General features: G+C 43.2%; 1 protein-coding gene across 2 annotated transcripts; it reads left to right on the top strand.

The window, feature by feature from the left end:
• The first annotated feature begins 585 nt into the window (after positions 1-585).
• Positions 586-17,428, top strand: C11H10orf53 (chromosome 11 C10orf53 homolog). Of its 2 annotated transcripts, none has more exons than XM_072972306.1 (3): positions 586-693; positions 14,668-14,787; positions 16,430-17,428. In XM_072972306.1, the coding sequence occupies exons 1-3, from the start codon at positions 597-599 to the stop codon at positions 16,504-16,506; spliced, it is 294 nt and encodes a 97-aa protein (XP_072828407.1). In that variant the 5' UTR covers positions 586-596; the 3' UTR covers positions 16,507-17,428. The 2 variants fall into 2 exon arrangements, with proteins under 2 accessions (XP_072828407.1, XP_006216150.1); XM_006216088.2 differs by lacking the exon at positions 16,430-17,428 and adding an exon at positions 15,605-15,876.
• The last annotated feature ends 6,331 nt before the right edge of the window (positions 17,429-23,759 follow it).

Below are 23,759 nucleotides of genomic sequence, written 5' to 3'. Positions count from 1 at the left end.
GGTGAAGGACTTAAATTCACAGTTTCAAGAATCCCACCAAATCCCAGGCAAGATAAATAAAAAGAAATCTATACATATCGCCTTATAAAGGTTTCCAGAAGTTTCATGTCTAACTTGCCTCATAAGGTTACTTGGCCCCTCTGAGACTCAGTTTTATAAATACAACCTACTTCATAGGAATGGTTAAATGATAAATGCTTAGCTTGTCCCCTGACATAAACTTTCTGTAACTAGCTGTCAATGTTGGCTATTGTTATTTATCATGAACACTTGCCATACCAGGTTGAAATTCCGTGTCTACCGGGCAGTGAGGGTCATGAGAGTGGCCTCCGACCACCACTACACGTTTCTGCACCCTAGCGGAGGACACACAGTAGGTGGTACAGGCATCCAAGAAGGGAGATTCCTCATCCCCCCAAGTCCCCAGTCCAGGCACACAGCAGGGGACTGGGGTTGTACATGAAGATCCTCGAGCTCCACCTCACAACCCTCCATGGCCCCGCCTATCCATGCATGGCCACGCCCACTCCCAAGAACCTGAAAAGCGGTTGCCTAGCAGTGCATATTGCGCAGTCGCCCCTGTAGGCAGCCCAGCCATGCCCAAGAACGCGTTGGTCATCATACGCTATGGGCCATACAGCTCAGTCGGCCTGTCAGTGGAGCACCGAACCTATCGCCTGGAAGGCCTGCTAGGTAGGCAGCTAAGCGCCGAAGGGCCACCCAGCTGCGTGTGCCCAGGTGCACACCAGCCTCTGAGCATCTGTGCAAGCTATGTCCTCTGCCTAGACGTCCTTCCTACCTCAGCCCTAGGCCAGTGCTGCCTCCTCTGGAAAGTCTTCCCTGAGCCTCCACAACCCCAGAATGATTTAGCATCTTCCTCTGGCTTACACTGCTTCAACATTAGAGTAGGAATAAACAGGCACTGTGAGCCCACTGGGTGCTGGCAAGTAGCTGCAAGTTACCTGGATAGAAAGGATTCTATAACCTGTTTTACACATTGGGAAACTGAGGATCAGGAATATTAAGTGAATTTTCCAAGGTAATATGACTGGAAAAATGTGGAGAATCTATCCCTTGATCATTCATTCATGCAACAAACTTTTACTGAGCACCTAGTATGTCTTGGACACTCTTCCAGGTACTGGAGACACACTGGTGAACAAGATATATGTCCTTGAAGTGACTTTCTCATCGTTGACTACTAATTGACAGTTATGCCAAACCTCTGACAAGGAACGCAATTATAGTGGGACCTGCCACTGGCCATAATTGGAGGTGAGAGGGGAGAGATCTAGAAAGGTGTACTTGCCTGAATTACATTTGAGTTGAGCTTTAAAGAATAAGGAGAAACTAACCAGGTAAAGGGAAGAAAGAGCATTCCAGGCAGTGAGACTAAATATTTTAAAAGGCTGGAAGCATGAATAGATGATGTATGTACTGATGGGAGGATGAGGATGGAAAAAGCCCAGGACTGAGTCTTCATGAACTCCATTATATGACCCAAACCTGGGATCTCCCAGGGAAAATGTCTGTGGGAGTCCACGGGACACATAACTGGCAATCTGGGAGGGCCTTCTGGAGGAGGTGGCATTTGAGTTCCAGAATAAGTAGGATTATTTGGAGAATAAGCAGGATTTCAATCAGCAGAGAAAGTTGCTTTCTCGAGAGAACAGTTGCTTGAGAAATTTCTATCATAAATCTCAGTGTTTTTTGGCGATGTTTAAAATGTTTTGTAGTCTTGGCTAAGGACACTGCCTAAACTGACTTTTTGCTTCCTTCTCCTCTAATGAGCCCCACACACTGACCCCTCACTTCATAACCCACCTTTCGTTTATGTTCACTAGATGATGAGAGTAAGCAGCTACAACATTTAAAAAAAAAAAATAAGGTGGATCTTGAACTGCTGCCAAAGAGTCTACATTTAAGAGATCTCTGAGCCTTCTAATTTTCTGTCTCTAGGCTTTTGACTTTTTTTGTCTCTTTTTTTTAAACATTTTTTATTGATTTATAATCATTTTACAATGTTGTGTCAAATTCCAGTGTTCAGCACAACTTTTCAGTTATGCATGAACATATATATATATTCATTGTCACATTTTTTTCTCTGTGAGCTACCATAAGATTTTGTGTATATTTCCCTGGCTTTTGACCTTTATAGAAAGTTTTTTCTTTGCTTCAGGTTTAGGGAGTAGCAGCTCCTCTTCCCCAACCTAGTCTCATATTTTCTGCCCTATTTCAGGTCTCTTTCTTTCTTTCTTTCTTTCTTTCTTTCTTTCTTTCGGTAGCATATTTTTACTGTGATAAAATATATATAACATAAAATTTGCCATTGGAACCATTTTAAGTGTACAATTCAGTGACATTAATGACATTCAAAATGTTGTATAATCGGGGGAGAGTATAGCTCAGTAGCAGAGTGCGTGCTTAGCTTGCACAAGGTCCTGGGTTGAATCCCACCGTACCTCCATTAAATAAATAAGTAAATAAATAAACCTAATTACCTCCCCCTCCAAAAGAGAACAAAAACAAACAGTAAAAGCTTTTTTAAAAAATGTTGTACAACTGTCACCACTACCTATTTTCCAAAATTTTTCAATACATCAAACAAACTGAATCCACTCTGTATTCTCCCAGCTCCTGCTAGCTTCCAGCCTACTTTTTGTTTTTATGAATTTGCCCATTCTAGATATTTTATGTAATAAAAATCATACATTTGTCCTTTTGTGTCCGGCTTATTTCACGTAACATAGTATCTTTCAAGGTTCATCCATGTTGTAACATGTATTAAGACTTCATTTCTTTCTACCGCCAAATAGTATTCTATTGTATGCTTATACCACATTTCGTTTTTCCATTCATCTGTTAATGGACACTTCAGTTGTTTCCTGCTTTTGGTTACTGTGAATAATGCTGCTATGAACATAAGTGCACAAGTATCTGAGTTCCTGTTTTCAATTTTTATGGGTGCAGTTGCTGAATCATATAGGAATTCTATGTTTAATTTATTGAGGAACTTACCAAACTGCTTTCTACAGCAGCTGCACCATTTTACATTACCACCAGCAATGTATGAGGTTCCAATTTCTCCACCTTCTTACCAATACTTGTTCTTTCTCGTCTTTCTTTTCTTTTTCAAATTATAGCCAACCTAGTAGGTGTGAAATGGAATCTCACTGTGGTTTTTATTTGCATTTCTCTAGTGACTAATGGTGCTGAGCATCCTTTCATGTGCTTATTGGCTGTTTATCTGCCTCTTTCGAGAAATGTCTGTTTAAGTCCTTTGCTCATTGTTTAAATGGATTGTTCTTTTTGTTGTTGAGTTGGAAGAGTTCTTTATATTTTCTGGATACTAGACCTTTATCAGATACATGATTAGTGAAAAATTTCTCCCATTTTACAGATTATCTTTTCACTTTCTTAATAATGTCCTTTGATGCACAAAAGTTTTTATTTTTAATGAAGTTCAATTTTCTTTTTTTCTTTTGATGTTTAAGAAATATTTGCCAAATCTGACGTCATTCAGATTTTCCCCTATGTTTTCTTCTAAGAGTTTCATAGTTTCTACATTTAGACCTTTGATCCATTTTGAGTTAATTTTTATATATAGTATAAGAAAAAAGGTCTAATTTCCTTCAAAAGACATTCATGTGGATATCCAGTTTTCTGAGTACAATTTGTTAAAGAGACTGTCCTTTGCCCACTGAATAATCCTGGCTCTCATGACAAAATCAATTGACTATTAATGTGATGGTTTATTTTGTTGCCAGAGGGGTGGGGGGTGGGAAGGGATAGACTGGGATTTCAAAATTGTAGAATAGATAAACAAGATTATACTGTATAGCACAGGGAAATATACACAAAACTTTATGGTAGCTCACAGAGAAAAGAATGTGACAATGAGTGTGTATATGTCCATGTATGACTGAAAAATTGTGCTGAACACTGGAATTTGACACAACATTGTAAAATGATCATAAATCAATAAAAAATGTTAAAAAAATCAATTGACTATTAATGTGATGGTTTATTTTGGACTCTTGATTCTATTCCATTGGCCTGTATGTTTATCCTTATGACAGTAACCACATTCTTTTAATTACCGTAGCTTTTTGTAAGTTTTGAAATCCGCAAGTGTGATACTTTCAACTTTCTTCTTCCTCAAGATTGTTTTGGCTATTCTGAGTCCCTTGAAATTATCTATGAATTTTAGGATAAGTCTTTCCATTTCTGCAAAAAACACCACTGAGATTTTGGTAGGAATTGCAGTGAATCTGTATACTGCTTTGAGAAGTACTGTCATCTTAAAAATACTGTCTTTCAATCCATGCACATGGTATACTTTTCCGTTTACTTAGGTCTTCTTTCATTTCTTTCAGCAATTTTGGTAGTTTTCAGTGTATAAGATTTGCACCTCCTTGGTTAAGTCTGTTCATTTGTGTTTTCTTCTTTTAGATGCTATTGTAGTTGGAATTGTTTTATGAATTTCCTTTTCAGATTGTTCATTTCTAGTGTATAAAATTACAGCTGATTTTGTGTTGATTTTATTAGCTCAAACAGTGTTTTTGTGGACTCTAGGGTTTTCTAGATATAAGAGCATAGACATAGTTTTTACTTCTTCCTTTCTAATTTGGATGCCATTTAAAATCTTTTTCTTGCTTAATTCCTCTTGTTGAATAGAAGTGCCAAAAGCAGGCACCCTTGTCTTGTTCCTGATTTTAGGGGAAAATCTTTCAGCCTTTCTCCATTATAAGTTAAGCTGTGGATGTTTCATACATGACCTTTATCGTGGTGAGGAAGATTTCCTTCTATTCCCATTTGGCTGAATGTGTTTATCATGAAAGCATGTTGGGTATCATCAAATGCTTTTTCTGAATAAATTGAGGTGATTGCTTTTGCTTCCTTCATTCTAGTAATGAGGTATATTACATCTACTGGTTTTCATGTGTTGGGCAACCCTTGCACTCCTGTGAAAAATCCCACTTGGTCTTGGTGTATAATCCTTTTACTATGCTACTGAATTCAGTTTGCTAATTTTTTGTGGAGGGTTTTGTGTCAGAATTCAAAAGGGCTGGTGGCCAGTAGTCTTCTTTTCTTATAGTGTTTTTGTCTGGCTTTGGTATCAGGATAATGCTGGGCTCGTAGAATGAGTTTGAAAGTGGCCCCCTTCTCTTTAATTTTTGGAAGAGTTTGGGAAGGTTTGGTTTTAACTCTTCTTTAAATGTTTGGTAGAGTTAACCAGTAAACCATCTATCTGGTCCTGGGCTTTTTTTGTTGTTGGGAGGTTTTTGATCACTGATTCAATCTTCTTACTAGTTGCTGAGCTTCTTGGAGGTGTATTTTCATGTCTTTTATCAAATTTGGGAAGTTTTCAACCATTATTCCTTTAAATATTCTTTCTGCCACTTCCTCTTTTGCCCTTCCGGGATTCCCAGCGTGTGTATGTTGGTGCATTTAATGGTGTCCCATGGGTTCCTTAGGCTCCATTCACTTTTCTTCATTCTTTGTTCTTTCTCTGCCTCAGACTTGCCAATTTCAATTGTCCTGTCTTCAAGTTCACTGATTTGTCCTTCTGCCTGCTCAAGTCTATTGCTGAACCCCTCTAGTGAATTTTTTCATTTCAGTTACTGTATTTTTCACTCCAGAATTTCTGTTTGGTTCCTTTTCAGAATTTCTCTCTTTACGGATATTCTCAATTTGTTCCTACATCATTTTCCTAGTTTCCTTTGGTTGTTTGTTGTAGTTTCCTTTTCCTCTTTGAGCATATTTAAGGTAGCTGATTTTAAGTCTACTGTCTGGATTTCCTCAGAGACAGTTTTTATCAACGTATTTTTTTCCTTTGAATGTCTGTTACTTTCCTATTTCTTTGTATGCTTTTTCATTCTTTTATTAAAGCTGGATATTCAAATATTATAATGTGATAACTCTGGAAATCAGATTCTCCCCATTTCCCAAGATTTATGGTTCTTAATTGTTGAGGGCTTAGCTTGTGGTCAGCCAGAGTTTTAACAGAGATTCCCTTGAATGCCAGGAGCCTTAAAACAAAACAAAATAAAACAAACAAAAAAGCCTCTTTCATTCTGTATGTATTTGCTCTATGTTGAGGTATTCTTTTAATACTTAGCCGGGCTATTTGCAACTCTGCCTCAGCCTTTTCTTCTTGTTTTCTCTGAGCCTGTGAATCAGCCAGTGATGAAAGCTTAGGATCTTCTCAAGTCTTTTCTGAGCTTGCATCCTGCTCTGGGCATGCATCAGGGTTTCCAAATTCCCCAGTATACACAAGTGCTTTTAATGCCTCTAATTTCTCCAAAAAAAAAAAAAAAAAGAAGGAGGAGGAGGAGAAGAAAAAAAAGAAGACTCTCTCTCCAGCTTTTCCTCCCAGGCTTTATGAGGTTTATTGTATATCTCAATAGTCTTTTGCCCAGAGAGCTACGCGATTTTCTTTTGCCCTACAATGTTTTTGAGCACTGCCCACGGCGTTTTCACCCTGTGTGAGTTCCAGGTTAGCTGAAACAAAGACAAGCACCTTGTGTCAATCCTCTAGGCAGCCCGCAGACAGGTTAGGACATACAGACACAAGAATTTGCAAATAAGGTCTGTTCTGCTCCCTTTGGAAACAGAGTCCAGGGTCCTAGCCTGGGGAAAAGGGCTATCGTCAAGGCTGCTACCAAGCCAGGGAGGAGGTGGGGCAGGGCAAATAAAGATGCCACAAAGCTCTCTTACCATTTCAAAGTTGACTTTTTCTCAATTCAGCGCTCACTTGTTTGCCGCCTTTGACTGTTTTCCAGACTTCCAACAAAGTTGGTTCTGACAGTTGCTGGTTGTTTTTTCAACATTTCTGTGGAGGAATGAGAATTTGGAGCAGCCTACTCCACTATTTTGCTGATGTTTGCAGACATATTTAAATTATGTTTCTTACTGCTCCAACAGTCAGCATGGTCGTATGGAGTTCCTTAGACAATTTACATACCAAGAATTACATTAAAGTAGAATGCATAAATGAACATCTTGTTATAATGTACAATTTACAAGTATGGGGGTGGTCAGGGACTCTCCAGCTGTTTGTACACCAATCCTGTTGGCTCCCCTGGTCACCTCTCCCTGGTCACTGGTCTCCATTTTTGTTATTGTTGACAGAGAGTTTGGCATGAGCTGAGATTAAGCACAAGGGCTCTGAAGTGCAACCAATCTGGTTTCGAAATGGTCTCCACCATTTAGTAGCTGTGTGGCCAAAGTCAAGATCAAGTTTTTTTATCTTTCTGAGCCTCGGTTTACTTATTGGTAAAATGGAAGAGAATCACTACCTTGCTGATGTGAGTCCAATGAGAAAATGCTTGTAGAGTCATGAACACCACCCTATGTGCACATAGTAAGTGATCAGCAAGCATTAGTTCTTATTATTCTAGCAGGGGAATGGGTCACTATGAAGGGGAGGAGGGAACAGCTTAGGGCATGTTGGGAAGCAGCAAGTAGATGGGTCTGGCTGGAGGATGGTGTGCCTCTTCCACCCTTGACAACAGGGAGCCAGCGAAGTTTCCTGAGCCAAGGAATGATGAGATCAAGGATGTGCCTTAAGAGGCCAATTCTGTGTAGTTTGGTGCAGCCATTATGGAAAACAATATGGAGATTCCTCAAAAAACTAAAAATAGACTTACCATATGATCCAGCAATCCCACTCCTGGGCATATATCCAGAAGGAACTCTAATTTGAAAAGATACATGCACCCCAATGTTCGTAGCAGCACTATTTACAATAACTAAGACATGGAAACAAACTAAATGTCCGTTAACAGACGACTGGATAAAGAAATAGTGGTATATTTATACAATGGAGTACTACTCAGCCATTAAAAATGAAATAATGCCGTTTGCAGCAACAAGAATGGACCTGGAGATTATCATTCTAAGTGAAGTAAACCAGAAAGAGGAAGACAAATACCATAGATCACTCACATGTGGAATCTAAACAAGAAAAAAGAAGACACAAATGATCTTATTTACAAAAACAGAAACAGACTCACAGACATAGAAAACAAACTTACGGTTACCAGGAGGAAAGGGAGTGGGAAAGGATAAATTGGGAGTTCAAGATTTGCAAATATTAACTATTATATATAAAATAAATAAACAAGAAGCTTTTTCTGTATAGCACAGGGAACTATATTCAATATCTCATAGTAACCTATAATGAAAAAGAATATGAAAATGAATATATGTATGCATATATGAGTGAAACAGTATGCTGTACACCAGAAATTGACACATTGTAAATTGACTATACTTCAATAAAAAAACAAAATAAAATAATTTTTTTAATTTTAGTATTTTTAAAAAAAATTTAAAAGAGGCCAATTTTGAAGGAAGAGATCTGGCGAGAGGAAGTGGGAGAAAATGAATTATTAAGAAATATTAAGAGATTAGAAGTTATGTTCTGGAGTTTAAGAGAAGGACAAAGGCAGATTTGAAACAGAAGTAGTTATGACTTTAAATGACATCTATATGCCAATGACTCCCAAATTTATATCTCCAGTCAGGACCTCTTATTGTCATTGGGATGCTTAGTAAGCACCTCAGACAAACACGTCCAAAATTTCTCAACTGACCTCCTCATACTCACCAGTTCCCCCTGCGTTCTTCCCATCTCAGTTCAGAGCAGCTCCATTCTTCCCGTTACTCAAGCCAAAAACCTTGCAGGCATCTTTTTCTCCTCTCTTTCCCTCACATCCCCTATTTGGTCCTAGCAGCACATCCTGTGGCTCTATCTTCAAAGCATCCTGATAGAATTCAACCACATCTTATCTTCCCTACCACCAACCTCTGCCTCTTTGTCCAAGTTGCTGCCAATCATCTCCTGCCTGGATCACTGCCCTGGGCCACTCACTGAGCAACCTGTACCACTTTGTCCCCTGCAGTCTGTGCTCAGCACCAAAGCCAGGTGATGCCATTAAACCTGAGTCAGAGCATGGCCCTTGCCTCCGAGATCATTCTGATTGCTTCTAGCTCAGTTAAAGTGGAAGCCAAATGCTTCCAGTGGCCTGCCAGGCTCCTAATGACCTCCCTCACCTCATTTCCTCCCATTGCTACTTACCCTCTCCTCTCACTCACTCTGCTCCAGCCACACCAGCCTCCCCACTGACCTTGAACGCTCCTACCCCATTTTCACCTTGGGGCTTGAAAGTTGATACACTTGGGATGCTCTTTCCCCAGATTCCTGCATGTTCTTCACTGTTCATTCTCTCAGCCTTCAGGTCTTTCTCAAAAGTCACCTTCATGGTCAGATCTTCCTTGAGTGTCCCCTTTCTTGGTGTCAACACTTCCCTGCGCCTCCCTCTTCCTTATCTCTCTTCCCTTCCCTTTTATTTCTTCCTAGTGCTCATTAGTACCCAACATAACATATTTCACCTATTTCCCTAGTTACCTGTCTCTCCCACTGGGATGAATGCTTCAGGGGAGCAGGGCTACTTGTCTGTTCTTTTCTTTGCTGTGTCCCAGAGTCTGGAACTGTGCCTGGCATATCTTAAGCATCAATAAACATTAGTTAAAACGAACCTACATGGAGCTAAACGCTGGAACCACAGATGGTGAGGTTGGGAAGGAAGCAAGAAAAGTCAGAACCCAGCAGACCACAGGACATGGGCAGTGGTCCCTCTGAGGGGCACAAAGGTAGGAAAGAACATGGAGGCACCAGAGTCACATCAAGAGGGAAATGGCTAATGGTCGCCAAACTGTTAGCAGGAGTTTGTCTCTAGAAAAAGATGTATCCATGACTAATGAACAGAAAAAGAGTGTTCTCAAAGACTTGTGATGGGAGGGTAAGTTGGCACAATAACTTTGGAGAGCAACTTGGCAGTGTCTAAAAATTTAACCATATACTGTGGGATCCAGCTAATCCATTTCTCAATTTGATATATGTATAAAAACTCACACATGCACATGGAAGCATGCCCTTGAAGGTTCTCTGCATTCCTTGGTCATCGTGAACAATTGGAAACATCCAGAAAAAGGAATGGCTGGATAAACGGCAGTACATGTGACATACAACACAGCAGATCTATGTCTGCAGACAGAGCTGGGTCACCACAACACAGCGTTAAAGGAATAAGGCATAGTCCTGAATTTTATGTACACGGTGATCCCACTTCCACTGAAAAAGACAAAGGGAGGGGGAGGGGGAGGGGGAAGAACCATGGGTGATTTAAATGTCCTTTTCTATAAGGTTTATTTTTTTTAATCATCCTATAATCTAATAAGATTTCAGAGTTTTGTTTGTTTGTTTTTTACCAGCACAAATATTTTAGGAAGCAAGGAAGGAGATAGGTCAGAGGGTCCATTTGCTGAGACGGGATGGGGAGAACTGGGTGAGTTACCGAACGTGCTAAGGGTTCTTCCTCTCTGAGAGCGGAGGTTCAGGACAGGGTGGGCTGGGTCTCCAGCTGCAGGAGGTAAAGGAGTGAATAGAGATGAGGAAACAAAGGGCCCAGGCAGCTCTTCCCACAGCAAGGGAGGGGAAGGAGTATTTTGAGAAGATCAAGGAGGGGATTTTTATGGTTAAAGGAGACTTGAGGATCGCAATGTCTCAGCAGGTGGTTGATTTTTAAAGTATATCCCCGAATGATAATTCATATAATACTGGCAGCCAACATTTTCTGAGCACCGGTGACAAACACCAGGGTGTTAACAGAAGCAAAGGAGGGAGCATCTGCTCCCGTGTCTCTGTCCAACATCCCCCTCCTCCACCCCCCTGCAACTTGAGACCCAACAATAACATCACACCAAGCACAGAGTGGTGCAATGCCAGGCCCTCATCTGTAAAATCTGCCTCTGAGTTCTGTGTCTTTTTAAAAAAAAATCATAGCCCTTTATCTTTTCCCGAAGCCCTGCTGGCTTTGGAAATACGCCTGATTGTTCCTGAACTTACCACGCCTTGAGCAATCTGAAAAGTTTCGTTCTTTCTTTATTATCCATGAATTATAATAGCTCAGCAAAAACGTCTCGACTCTGGCCTCAATACTGATAAACTAAACCAACTCATGCTTAACCAAAAGTTCTAATTAATTTCCTCGCCATGGTTGCTCCTTGCCTGCTATACTTAAGCCTGCCAAACGACTCACTAAAAAGGAAGACTCCTAAGAATAGAACCCATCCTTATTGAGCTAAAATGCTCTATGTGACATCCTCCTGTCCCTTCCTAGGCATTAGCTGCACACGTTAGTGGTCACTGGCATTGCGTCTGTGCCCAGCAGAGGAGGGAGGGATGCCTGTCTGTTTGTCTTGACTTCCTAACCAACAGCACATAAATCGTATGCAGACGGTGCACAGTTCCGCCAGCGCTGAGAAGACGGAGGCTTTTCTACATCCCTCCAGTTCACCCAGATCCCCCTTGAAGAATGAGGTGCCACTTCAAAGAATCAGGCTTTCTGCGGGTGGCCTTACAGCTTCTGGTTGATTTATGCTGGAGTTTAGCCACTGCCTTTGCAAAGACTTTGTTGCATGGAGTATATTTATCTGACCTTTCTTTGAATAGACAACCCATAGCAGCTCATAGGAAAAAAAAAAATGGATCCTCTATGTAGAGAGGTGGCATTTGGACGAGCTGCAGGAATTCTGGTGCTTCTCCAGATTTGATCCCTTAAGCCTGCACTGGCCGTCCTACAGCTGGGCTCAACACATCCTGGACTGGTGAGAAGGTGACAGGTGTCCTGAGGGAGAACAGACGATGTAGACTCCGAGGTGACATCGCTTTAAGAAGAAACAGATTCAGGTCACTCAGGGTCCAAAAGAGTTGTTGGAGGTGCCTAGCTCTGTTATGAGCCTGTTTATTCAAGGAGCTGTATTAACACGAAGCCCGGAGTGGAGGTGGCAGGGGGTAGGGGGATGGATTGTGGTCAGTGAAGGAGGCACGGGGCTTTATAAGGCAAAGTGAGAAACAGCATGCTGTGCTAAGAGGATTTCTTCCTGTGGGGCTTCGTTTGCTCAGATAACGAGGCAGAGTCCCATTATTCAGCAACTCCCTCTCCCCACCTCTCTAGGGTGGGTTATTCAGTGGAACAAACCCTATTCCTTAGGAACACTTTGCCAGGAAAGAGCGCTGCTGTTCTCATAAAACAAACCCCAAACCCAGATGCTATGTGAGGCTCGGTTAGACAGGCCCTGCAGGGAAAGGGCCATGGCAGGCAGTGTGGTCCACACCTTCCCAGGGTCTCCTCCTGCAGAGCCCCTTACACTGTGGTCACAGGACCAGCCTTGGACAGAAACTGTACCCCTTTCTCTCCAGAACTCCCAGGCCTTAGCTTGTGTTGGATGTTATTAGGCTGGAGGTAGGTAGCACCTTGCCCCAGAGGTGGGATGTAAGATGAGCACGGAGAGCTGCTTTGCTTCGGATTTCTCCCGATTGAATTGAAGTACATGTCACAGGAGCATCTTCAGACCATGTAAAGTCAAGGTCATGGAGGTCAAATTGCCTCCTACCTATCAACTTACAGCTTTTCCCTCTCCAGCTGTTATACCTCCATTGTCCTGAGGGGGCGCTGCTGGGGGGTAGTGTATGATTCCCAGAAACCTCTGCCTATGGATAGACTGCCTTTATGCCTCTTAGACAATCCACTGGCCATTCCAAACCAGGTAGACTGCTTCATTTAAACAAGTCATTGGTCCAAACTGAGTGCCTTTCTCCAAAGATGTTTAAAACAAGACACTTAAATAGGATACAATAACATAAATATGCCAAAGAAAAAGATGTGGGTGTTCTGGAGAGAGAGGCATTAGCTGATGCAAGGACAATTAGGGCCACCACTGGGTGGCCAAGGAGCGCTATCTTGTTAATGGAGATCCTCGCTGAGTTGCTTTCTGAAGTTCCTTTCCAGAAGTGAAATTAAAATCACGCAATTAAAATGTTCACAGTTGGGGCTGGATGTTCTTGAACTGATTGAAAGATGAAGAAGTGGACATGCCAACATTTTGAAGCAGCAATTGTCTCTGTAATTAAACACAATTAACTGACAAAGCTGTTTGCGTTTCTCCACGGAGGACTGATTGAAATGCTAAGACTTTAAAAAAACAAGCACCACCCCTCATCTGATTTCTCGTTCTGTCCTAACCAAAATTCTCACTGATGTGTGAAGACTACCAAAGGTGGAGATTTAGCTCACCAACCCTAACACCAGTGTTATAGGCTGAACACCTCAAGAAACTTGGGCAGAAACATATTGGAGAAAATAGAGCTTCAGACTGTTCCATACACATCATTTCTCCTAAACCCATCTACTCTCATATTTCCACAATAGAGAATAAATCTAACAATTTTCCTGTAGCTGATCCCTAGGGAAGGAGCACACTGAATGTAAGTAATAACCAAAATGCAAATTCTAAAGGTGAGAATAGTCAGTCCAGTAGCTTAAAAAAATTTTTTCTGATTATTATAGAAAATCTGGCACATGTTAAGATTTTTTTTAATTTTGTATGATTTTTAAAGGTTACCTTCCATTTACAATTATTACAAAACATTGGGTATATCCCCTGTGCTGTACAATACATCTTTGAGCCTCTTACACCTAATAGTTTGTACCTCTCACTCCCTCACATCTACATTCCCCCCAAACTGGACCATCAATTTGTTCTCTGTATCTGTGAGTCTGCTTCTTTTTTGCTATATTCACTAGCCTGTTGTATTTTTTAGATTCCACATATAAGTGATATTATACAGTATTTGTCTTTCTCTGGTTTATTTCACTTAGCATAATATCCTCCAAGTCCATCCATGTTGATGCAAATGGCATAATTTTGCTCTTTTCCATGGCTAAGTAATATTCCACTGTATGTATATGTGTGTGTATATACATATATATATTATATGTATATACACCACATCTTCTAAAAGAATTTTGTTTCTCTTAATCTCACTACAGAGAGATACCCACTAAGTATTTTCTTTTTTCCTATTACATACACTTAATTAATATTGAATACATATTTTAATATATATTATATATGTACCCTGAATTTTTGCTTATATTACAAATATTTTTTCTTGCTATTAAAAAGCTCATGAGCACTTTTTGAAATGTCCAAATAAAATCTCATCATGTGGGTTTGCCACCACTTATTGGACCATCCTCACTATTGAGCATGTAAGTTATTCATTATATCTTCCTATTATAATACTACAGAAAGGAACATCTTGCTGCAAGTCTTTCTGTATTTCTGATTTTTTTCCTTAGGGAGCTTTTGTATAAGTGCAATTTCCCGGGCCAGAGATTAGAATCATTTTTTTCATTCTAATTTTTGTGAGGCATTTGAGGTTTTTGACATATACTTCCAAATTGCCCTCCAGAGTAAGAATTTACTTAATTCCCTGTATCTCCTCCAACACTGATTATCATCTATATAATAAGAAAGGCTCAAAAACATTTCCTAGAGAAGGCTTATATTGTCACCGATCATATGGCTCTGGGGCAAATCACAACCAAAACCTGAATTACTTAGGTCTCTGGCTGTGATTCCTGGCAAAGGGGAGGGCACACTGGGGCCAGCACCAGGTGGGTGCCCCCCAGGGCTGTTGAGTTAGAGCCATGAGCAGCTGGAAAGCAGACCAGCAGCTGTTATCCATGAGCACGTCTGGATATCAGGTATCTCTATCCCCATGGCACCCGCATCCTCCTCCATCTTTTCCAGCTGTGTTGGCCAAAGATGGACACAGTGTCATCCTAGAGAAGATAGAAGACTGGAATGTGGTGGAGCTCATGGTGAATGGAGAAGTTGTCTTCCACTGCAACATCAAAGACCTGGAATTTGGTAAGTCCTCCCAACCAGCACTGTGCCTTCTCTGAGCCACCTTGATTTCTAGTTGAAGAGGTTGATGTGTCCTACCCAGACTGCAACTGGGTTGCCTTCTGAGTTTTAAATTCTTACTCAAAGCCCCATGCTCTGTGGCACATGAGTGGGTGCATCCTAAACCATACGTAGACAAGTGCCTGATGCTCTGGGCTTCTTTCCAGAGCCCTGGAAGCAGAAGAGGGATGGAATGAAAATGAAGCTTTAGCTCTAGACTTCAGATGGGGTGATGCAAACTTAGGGAGAATTGGTTGTTTTTGTTTTTTAATTTAATTTTTAAATTTTATATTAGGGGTAGGTAATTGGGTTTGTTCATTTACTTATTTTAATGGCGGTCCTGGGGATTGAACCCAGGACCTCATGCATGCTAAGCACACACTTTACCACTGAGCTATACCCTCCTCTGCCTGTTTTTAATTTTAATAATGTATTTTATTATTATTTGCCTCCTAGATGGTTTTTGTTCCCTTTGATTATTCCATCTAGAGTGGCCAAGACTTAGAATCAATATGCCGGCCGTGCACAGCATCATCAGCTACATTCTAAGGATTTCTTTGCCCCCAGAGCTTCTGGCTTGGCAGGCTGGCAGTGTGCATGCCTCGCTCTGCTCAAAAGTAAAAGGTTTCCCAATTCACTGATACTCTATTAAAGGCTAGTTAACAATTTACACTCCTGAGACCTTTGAAAATGCTCTCCTGGTAGAAGCCATAGGCATGTCTTATATGATATGACATTGGATATAAAGCTGGCCGAAAGAAAATTATATCTCTTTCCCTAGGAAGTGATGGTAAACTAGATCCACTGTGCGAAGAGGCCAGGATAGCTGTCCTAAACGCCTACTGAACAGGCATCTCAGGTCAACAGAACAGCAGCTGCCCCTGGCCGTTTCTGGAGTACAAACAAAAGCTGCCATCCCGGGCCATCGTCACTGGACTCACCAGTCAGATAAGGCGATACCAACCTGTCCTTCAGCCTGCATAGCATAAGGTTTCTCACCTGGCTGAAAGGAAACAGGGCCTTTGCAACAATAATAAAAGCACACCATCTGCAGCATCTCTCAATTTCAACAGGGAGAGCCCTCCAGTATCAGACACACGTTGAGCTGAAGGAAATAATAAAATACAATCTAATAACAAAGCACCATCCCTTGCTAATAACACCAAGTTGCCAGAAGCATCGGAGAGCCCACTCTCTAGTAAGCGAAAAGCTAGGAAGAAGTAAAATTAAAGATGGGTGGGAGGGGGACAGCGGGAGGGACAATAGTGGGCTATGAAAATCTGAACCAAAAGTTAATGTCAGTATTGGGAAACCTGCGTACTCTAATAGTTTACCTCTTGATCCTAATGGAAGAATATTTAACATGCTAATTACCTAAAGGCAAATCTTCAGTTTTCCTCTAAAACAAGAAAAATGATCTGCCTTCTTTTGCATTAGCCAGTCCAATGGCCTGGTCTCAAGAGGACCCGAAAGAAGCCAGGACAGAAGGGGAAAGTGGCTCCTTATACCTCGGGAGGAAAACACAGCTGGCAGAGTTGAAGAAGGGTTTTAGTTGTGGTTAGTGCCAAATTCAACCATGGCTAAATAATGCTCTTTTTATTTTCAGGTTCCATGCACCAAACCATAGCATGTATTCTTAGCTGTAAAGGAGAGGGAAGGAATGCAGATACTGATCTAATGTGAGGTCATGGAAAGAGGCAGCGCAGAAGAAAGATGGATTCCTTTCCCGAAGACTCTGGGCGCCCCGTTGAAAGAGAAGGGCTTTCAGAGCCTGTGACAGGCAACGGCGGGCTCTGGGCTCACAGCCCGCAGGGAGGCAGCCACCCTGCTCCCGGCAGCCTCGCTGCACCTGGGGAGCCCGCCTCTCCTTTGCTCCAGGGAACCTCAAACGCCCCTGCACCCCAGACCTTCAAAGGCATCTGGGACTCAGTGAAGCCACTTGTACAAGTTCTTTCCCACATGTGATGAAACATGTGATATAACTTTCATTTTCAGCTCAAACTTATCAGATTTCATCCAGCAATTACAGATCGCTTACGACTCTGGAAATATTGAATCATCTTTACTAAGAACCTGAGGCTAGAAACAAGTCTTAAACAAGTCTTCCTCCTGGTATCTGGTGCCAGTTTTCACACGTCTTGAGTAACCATGGATTTAGTCCCGTTTGTCAAAGGCCAGTTGAAGTTATTCGAGATGTAGCATTTTGTTTTCATAGAAACATTTCCTGACAAGAGAAATACATTTTCATTACAGTAAAATGGAAAAATACAGGTGAGGGTAAAGTATGAAATGGGATAACATTTTGGTTTATTTCAATTTGGGCTAAATTCAGTTGATGTCTGAATGTTCAGAAAGTCATAGACACACACAGAAATTGATTTCACCAATTTGGGATCACATGGTATGTACCCAATTAGGCGTCTTTTTTTTTTTTTAACTTGACGTTGTAACATTGAGCCTCTTCCCATGTGGCTGAAACATTTGCTGACTGTCTAAGCATCCTCTCTTAAGTAAGGAAATATCTTCCTGCTTGAAGAGTGATTCTTATTTTCAGTGTCCAGAGTTTTTTGGCTGAGAAATAAACTGGCAGGCTTTCACATCTGTATTTGGTGTGGTAACTTTAGCTTCTCAGGCTCCACGCCTCCATTGCTAACTGGTACAAGGGGTCCACCCTACAGCCGCCTTGCCTTCCTCTGACACCCCCCCACTCTGGCCTGTATTTGTGCCTCAGAGCAGCCCACCACACACACACACACACACACACGCTTGATTAGCTCTCCTACCCCCGACAACCAGAGCAGAAGGGCCAGTAAGGTGAGATTGCACACAATTCTGAGAAAATACCAAGCGCACAAAACATCTGGGACATGCTTGTGCCCAGGGCGCTGTGTTCCAGTTTAGATCAGAGTTAAAAGATGTATGAGTCATCATTACCCAGGGTTACCTCTGGGTGGTAGGCTTGGAGAGGTGGGTGGGGTTGATGGAGGGAGGAAGCCTGCAAGACTATCATTTCTTCCCATTTGTAAATGTTTGTTGCAGGAAAATGGGGTGGGAGAAGATGGCCGTGACCTGGGTCCCAGGTGAGTCCCTGGGACACACCCCATCAAGTGAGGGTCCTTGGCTTCACGCAGAAGAGAATTCAAGAGTGAGCCACAGTCAAGTGAAAGCATGTTTCTTTTGTGAGATACACACTCGGTAGACAGAGTGAGGGGCCATCGGAAGGCAAGAGAGAGAGGGAGGCCCCGAGGTGTGGGAGTGTTTAGTTTAAAGTAAAAGTAGGTAACACACTCCGTAAAAAGAGTGTGGTTCGTCTCAGAAGGGAAAATGGCCACAAGGTTCCGGGGGTGGTTAGTTTTTATGGGCCAGGCAATTTCATATGCTAAGAAGTGGAAAAATATTCCAACTATTTTGGGGAAGGGGCGGAAATTTCCAGGAATTGGGCCCCGCCTACTTTTTGACCTTTTATGGTCAGACTTGGAACTATCATGGTGCCTGTGGGAGTGTCATTTATCATGCTAACATATTACAATGAGCGTACAGTGAAGCTCAAGGTCTACAGAAAGTCAAATCTCCCACCGTCTTGGGCCTCAAGGCCTGCTGGGAGTTGAATTTTCCACTACCTTGGTATTAACTGCTGTGTTGTTCCTTGAATGGCTATGCTCTGTCCCCATCCTTCCTGTGTCACAGAGAAATGGGAAACGTGGCTTGCTCCCAGTTGAAGGCGAAAGTGCTCCATGCTTCGACAAGCTAGCTATTTGGGTGCCTTTTTTTCCTAATGGAGGTACCAGGGATTGAACCCAGGACCGCATGCATGCTAAGCATGTGCTCTACCACGGAGCTATTACCCTCCTGCCTTGGGTGCCTTTTAATGCATCTTAAATGCAACTTAACTAAATTACATTTAAGTCTTGTAAGCTGTCAAATCAATTTCTTGTTGGAACGTGTGAAGAAAGTATCTTTTCAAAGTAAAATTAGAAGTGTAGCTCTATCTTATTAGTTTTTAAATGAAATTTGGAATCTCTAAGCTTTTATCATCTAGCTTTAAAATTTCAAAAGAATGGAGTTTTTAGGGGCTACCCTGGGGCCTCACTGGCTGTACGTACTCTCTTGGTGACTTCCCCCTTCAAAACCTTGACAAACAAAACTTGTGACAAGGCCATATATAAGAAAGCTGTGTCAAATGTCAGTTTCCAAGGCGAGCTGCTGGGACATTTGAGCAGTGAGAGGATGGGGAGGACCCCAAAATGAGACAGGAGGGAAGGAGGCAGGGCACAACCATTAAAAGAATGACACAGCCATCGAACACAGGACAAACTGGTTAGGACCAAGTTGGCAGAAGATTCAACTTCCTGTAGACCTTGAGCCTCATGGCACACCCAGAGGCACCATGACAGTTCCTAGGCTGACCATAAAAGATCAAAAAAATAGACAGGGCTCAATTCTTGGAAATTCCCTCCCCTTCCCCAAAATAGTTGGAAAAATCCTCCTACTCATTAGCATATGAAATTACCCAACCCATAAAAGTTAACTACCCCGCGCCTTGTGGTCACTCTCTCTCTTGCCTCTGAAAGGGCCCACGTTCTGTCCATAGAGTGTATTGTCTCTCTAACTAAACCTTTCCTTTTACTATGCCTCACTCTTGAATTCGTTCCTGCACAAGGGAAGAACCTATTCTCTGGCAACAAAAGGACTCTGCATACCCTCAGAAGCAAAGTAATAGAGCGGGATTTGACACTCAGACCCCCCTACATCTGACACTCATCCCCAGCTCATGGGCTTTGTGGGCACCGTGGGGGAGAACGACTCAAGCGACAATTTGTACACACCCTGTGGGTGCCAAGCTTCCGGAAGAAACACACAGTTGGCCAAATCCAGATGAAAGACAAGAGAACGCTCGCCCAGGTCACTGGCATAAGGCACAGAGGAATTTTCTTCCCAAATTGCTTGAATAGTTCATGCAAAAGCATCTGTCTGTGGTTATTTGGAGAGTAGTGTGGTCAGGTACTCCCATCCTCGCTGTAACCTGATGTGCTGACTCTGGGGCAGGGAGCTGAGTTCTCCTCCGTGGGGGCCAGCAGTCACCCTCTGTGAGACCACAGAGTCAGGGCAGGGCAGGCTGAGTGGAACGAAGTCAGTGAAAGGAAACAGCAGGCCAAAGAACACGATGAATGCCCAAGGTCCCTGGCTCCAGGGCGACAGCAAGGGAAGTGGGCTGGGATGGCCTTGTGCGGCGGGTGCCCAGGCTTCAAGACAGCTGCCACTCAGCTCCCGAGACACGGCTGCTGGGTGGGAGGAGGCAGGCCAAGTGACATCAATCTCTTGAGTCTCTCCAGAAGAGCCAGAAATCCAGATTTTTGTTTGAAATTCTTGGTCTTAAAGTGTTGGCTCAATCTTTGGAACAACACAGTGCCAACCACAAAACAAAAACCCGTTGGCAGGATGACCATCTGTTCCTGTTAGCCTGGGACCACTGCAGTTTCCACCTTTGGTCTGGGTGTAACTATCCTCGTAAATCATGAGGTCACCCTTCCCATGAGGCCCATAGCGCTCCTGTTTACAACAGTGGCGTGCGTCAACTACTCTGTTTTAGTGAAACCACTTGACCCACCATTTGTCTGTGCAACTGAAAAGCAAAGACTGTTTACTGATCCCTGAAATGAAGAGATTTGAGAATGGCCTCTAAAAATCCTTACTGTTCCCTGTGATCCGGTACAAGGGAGGCCAGCTGTAGGCAGAGCTGCACGGTTGGGAAATGATCCTTCTCTAAGCAAGGTGTTGACCTATCTTTGCTTGCATAGCTACGGACCTTTTTGAAAATGTGTGTTCTAATTTGAATGGCCTTTCAGAAGAGGCCAAAAGCTGAGACCCAGAAGAGAAAATGCCAACCGCATCTTCATGCAGGAGTAACAGGTTGGGGGAAGCTCGGTCCAGCCTGCACCACTGATGTCCTCAATACATAAAATCTAAAATGGAACACTTCTGACTCCAGGAAAGCACTGATATTGTAGTCTCGTATCAGCAGTTTCTGGGCTCCATTCCCATGCTCTGATTCAACGAGTCAGGGATGGAACCCAGAGACGTGCATTTTAACATGTGCGTTAGCTGATTCCCATGCATGTAAGCCCTCTGCACTCTGAAAAAGCAGCCTTAGGATGGTGCTGGGGGAAGAGCACATCCCTGCAGGGATGGGGGCACAGGGACTCCTCTGTGAAGGGGATGCAGTTGCCCTTCTTCAGTCCTCCTGGGCAGGGCTAGGGAGCTATCCACAGGTGGGTGATTTGGGATGCTCCTTTCTGCTGGGCCCCATGTTCTTGGGCTGGACTCCAAGGGACCTAGGAGGGCTTGGAAATCTTCCTGGGTGCTGAGTGTGAGAGAAGCTGGTCTCTGGAGTATAGTGGTAAGCTGGGGGTTAGGCTGGGAAGTACCCTGTAGCTGGTACCCTAGGAGCATGACCAGTTATCCCAGAGCCTCTAGCAAGCACATGACCGCTGAGCTGTGATATGGGCACTTAAGGGAGGGGATGTACCCTTCTCTTTCTGGGTCTACTCTTGGGATGGAGGGAAGGGCACGGGGAAGGGACAACCCTCAAGATAAGCAGAGCAGCACCAGGGGCCTTAGAAGGCAGAGGGCCCAGGACCTGCTGGAGGTGACTCCAGGCAATACAGAAGAAAGCTTCCCAGAGGCCTGGAGCACATGGGAGATCAGCAGGGGACCCCCCCCCATCGCACCTGTCCAGAGGAGGGGAGTGTGGACTTGTCAGGAAGGAGGATGCTTCTGAGAAAACCTGCACTTTTGTTGCTAATCTCTCACTTGTACTCATGAGCCAAGAAGAGCCAGGCAGCACTTGGGTTGTACATACAAAAATTATTTGCCTTTATATATATATATATATATATATATATATATATATCTGTGTAATAAAAGCCCACAGTTAAGTTACTGGGTCTTTTACTTTGGACAAAAACCAATACTGGTATCCTCACTTGGCAGAGTAGGTAGGCTACTGGCACGGGTGGTAGCCAAACAGCGATTCTTTAGGAGGGAAAAGGGGGATGGAGAGGGCGGGCACACCTCCCTGAGGATGTGTCAGATTTCTGCCTCATTCAACCTGCAGGCGCCTTCTGTGGAGACTGACATGATAGATATATTGCCCCTCACCAGGGGAGTGAGCCCACGGCTGAATGAACCACTATTACTGATGTGTGTTTTGAACAGGAAACCTGGGTTGAAAATCAAAACCATGCCTATAATTTTTTATAAAGTGCTTCTATTTTAAGTTTCATTTTAAACTTAGGAGTATATTTCTGAGCTACTAGAACCATTGTACTGCAAGGTGTTCCCCAAATACATTATGGTTTTTCATGCCTTTTCAGTCCTACCACTGACCTCTACCATCTCTTATACACAAGGCCATCTGGTCACCCCAGATTTCCCACAGTTCCTCCATGCAAACCATGACTCTCTGTTTGCTGCCCTTCTCATGCTGCTTTCACCTCCTGGAATGCCCACACTGTGTTCTCTGACTGACAAGATCTCACTCAGCTTTCAGGATTCCCCTCACTGGTGGGCTCTCCTCCAAGCCTTCCCTGCCCCCACCCCACTCCTGCCTACAACACCAGGTACACCTCCGGGACACTTCCTACCATCTGGCATTCGTGCTGAGGATGCTGGCTTACTGCTCCGCCCCCACCCCCACCCCTGGTCCTGTTCTCCCCACTCCTCTGCCTGCCAAGCTCATCAGTGAAGATGCCCTCGCTGTCTGCTCTCTGTCCCTGTGCTCTGGATGAGAAGGATCAAGGTCAGCAGCACAGTGAAGGAAAACACAAAATAACACTGGTTGAAACTAATGTTTAAGTTGTGATGGTTAATTTCATCGGTCAACTTGACACAGGTTGCCCAGATATTTGCTTAAACATGACTTTGGGTGTGTCTGTGAGAATGTTTCTGAATGAAATTGATGTTTGAATCGTTAGATTGAGTGAACAAGATTGCCCTCCCCAATGTGGGGGGAGCTTCTTCAAGTCGGTCTAGGGCCCAAATGGAACAACAGGCAGGAGAAGGGACAATTGGCTCTTTCTGCCTGACCTTTTGAGTCAGGACATCAATCTTCTCCTGAACTCAGACTAGAACTCCACCACTGACACTCCTGGGTCTCCAGCCTATCGACGGAGTTCATGGGACTTCTCAGCCTCCATGATCACGTGAGCCAATTCCATATAATAGATTTCTCTCTCTTTCTGTATATATAAATACACAAACAGATCTAGATCAAGGTGTAGACAGATATCTCCTCTAGGTTCTGTGTCTCTGGAGGATGCAGAATAACACAGAAGTCCAGACCGTGGCCACTCTTCAGTCATCAGAGACCCTGACTCCATCCCCCTCACTTCTCCACCATCTTAGCATGGAGCCTCCTGGTCCAGGATGGCTACTGAGTTGTAGCCATCAGGTTTGTGTTGCAGGCAGCCAGAAAGAGGAAGGAGTGAAAAGAAGGGTTTGCCCCTTCCCTTTGAAAAGAATTCTCAGAAGCCCCACATGATCCTGCATTTACTTGGCCAAACCTACCTACAAAAAGGACTGGGAAATGGAGATGTTCGGCCAAGCAGCAATGTGCCCTGAAACACCTTATTATTAAAGATGATGAGAACAACTAATGTGGGGTGATTAGAAGCCTCAGCCACATGCTGGCAAAAACAGACACCCACAGGACATCTTCTATTGTTGCAGCAAAGTGTGTTATAGCTCAGTGTTACAGCTCAGTTGTGACAGCAACATGGATCCAGGCAAAAGACCAAGCAGCACTCTGAGGGTTGGAGAACTCAGGTTTATTACACCGGCGGGCCGAGAGGAGTTAACACTCCAAGCTCTGGGACCCTGTCTGTAGGTTTACACAGGATTTTATAGGCTGCCAGTCTACACTTTGCAACATCATATGC

Source organism: Vicugna pacos, chromosome 11, assembly GCF_048564905.1.
Source record: "Vicugna pacos chromosome 11, VicPac4, whole genome shotgun sequence".
NCBI lineage: Eukaryota > Metazoa > Chordata > Mammalia > Artiodactyla > Camelidae > Vicugna > Vicugna pacos.
Note: the sequence above shows the minus strand (reverse complement) of the source record. Positions and strands in the feature narration are given on the sequence as shown.

Coding starts and splice junctions, on each gene's coding strand:
- C11H10orf53 (XM_072972306.1), top strand. CDS start 597: ATGCCCAAGAACGCGTTGGTCATCATACGCTATGGGCCATACAGCTCA. Junction 694..14,667: donor TCGCCTGGAAGGCCTGCTAG/GTAGGCAGCTAA, acceptor CATCTTTTCCAG/CTGTGTTGGCCAAAGATGGA. Junction 14,788..16,429: donor CATCAAAGACCTGGAATTTG/GTAAGTCCTCCC, acceptor TTTTATTTTCAG/GTTCCATGCACCAAACCATA.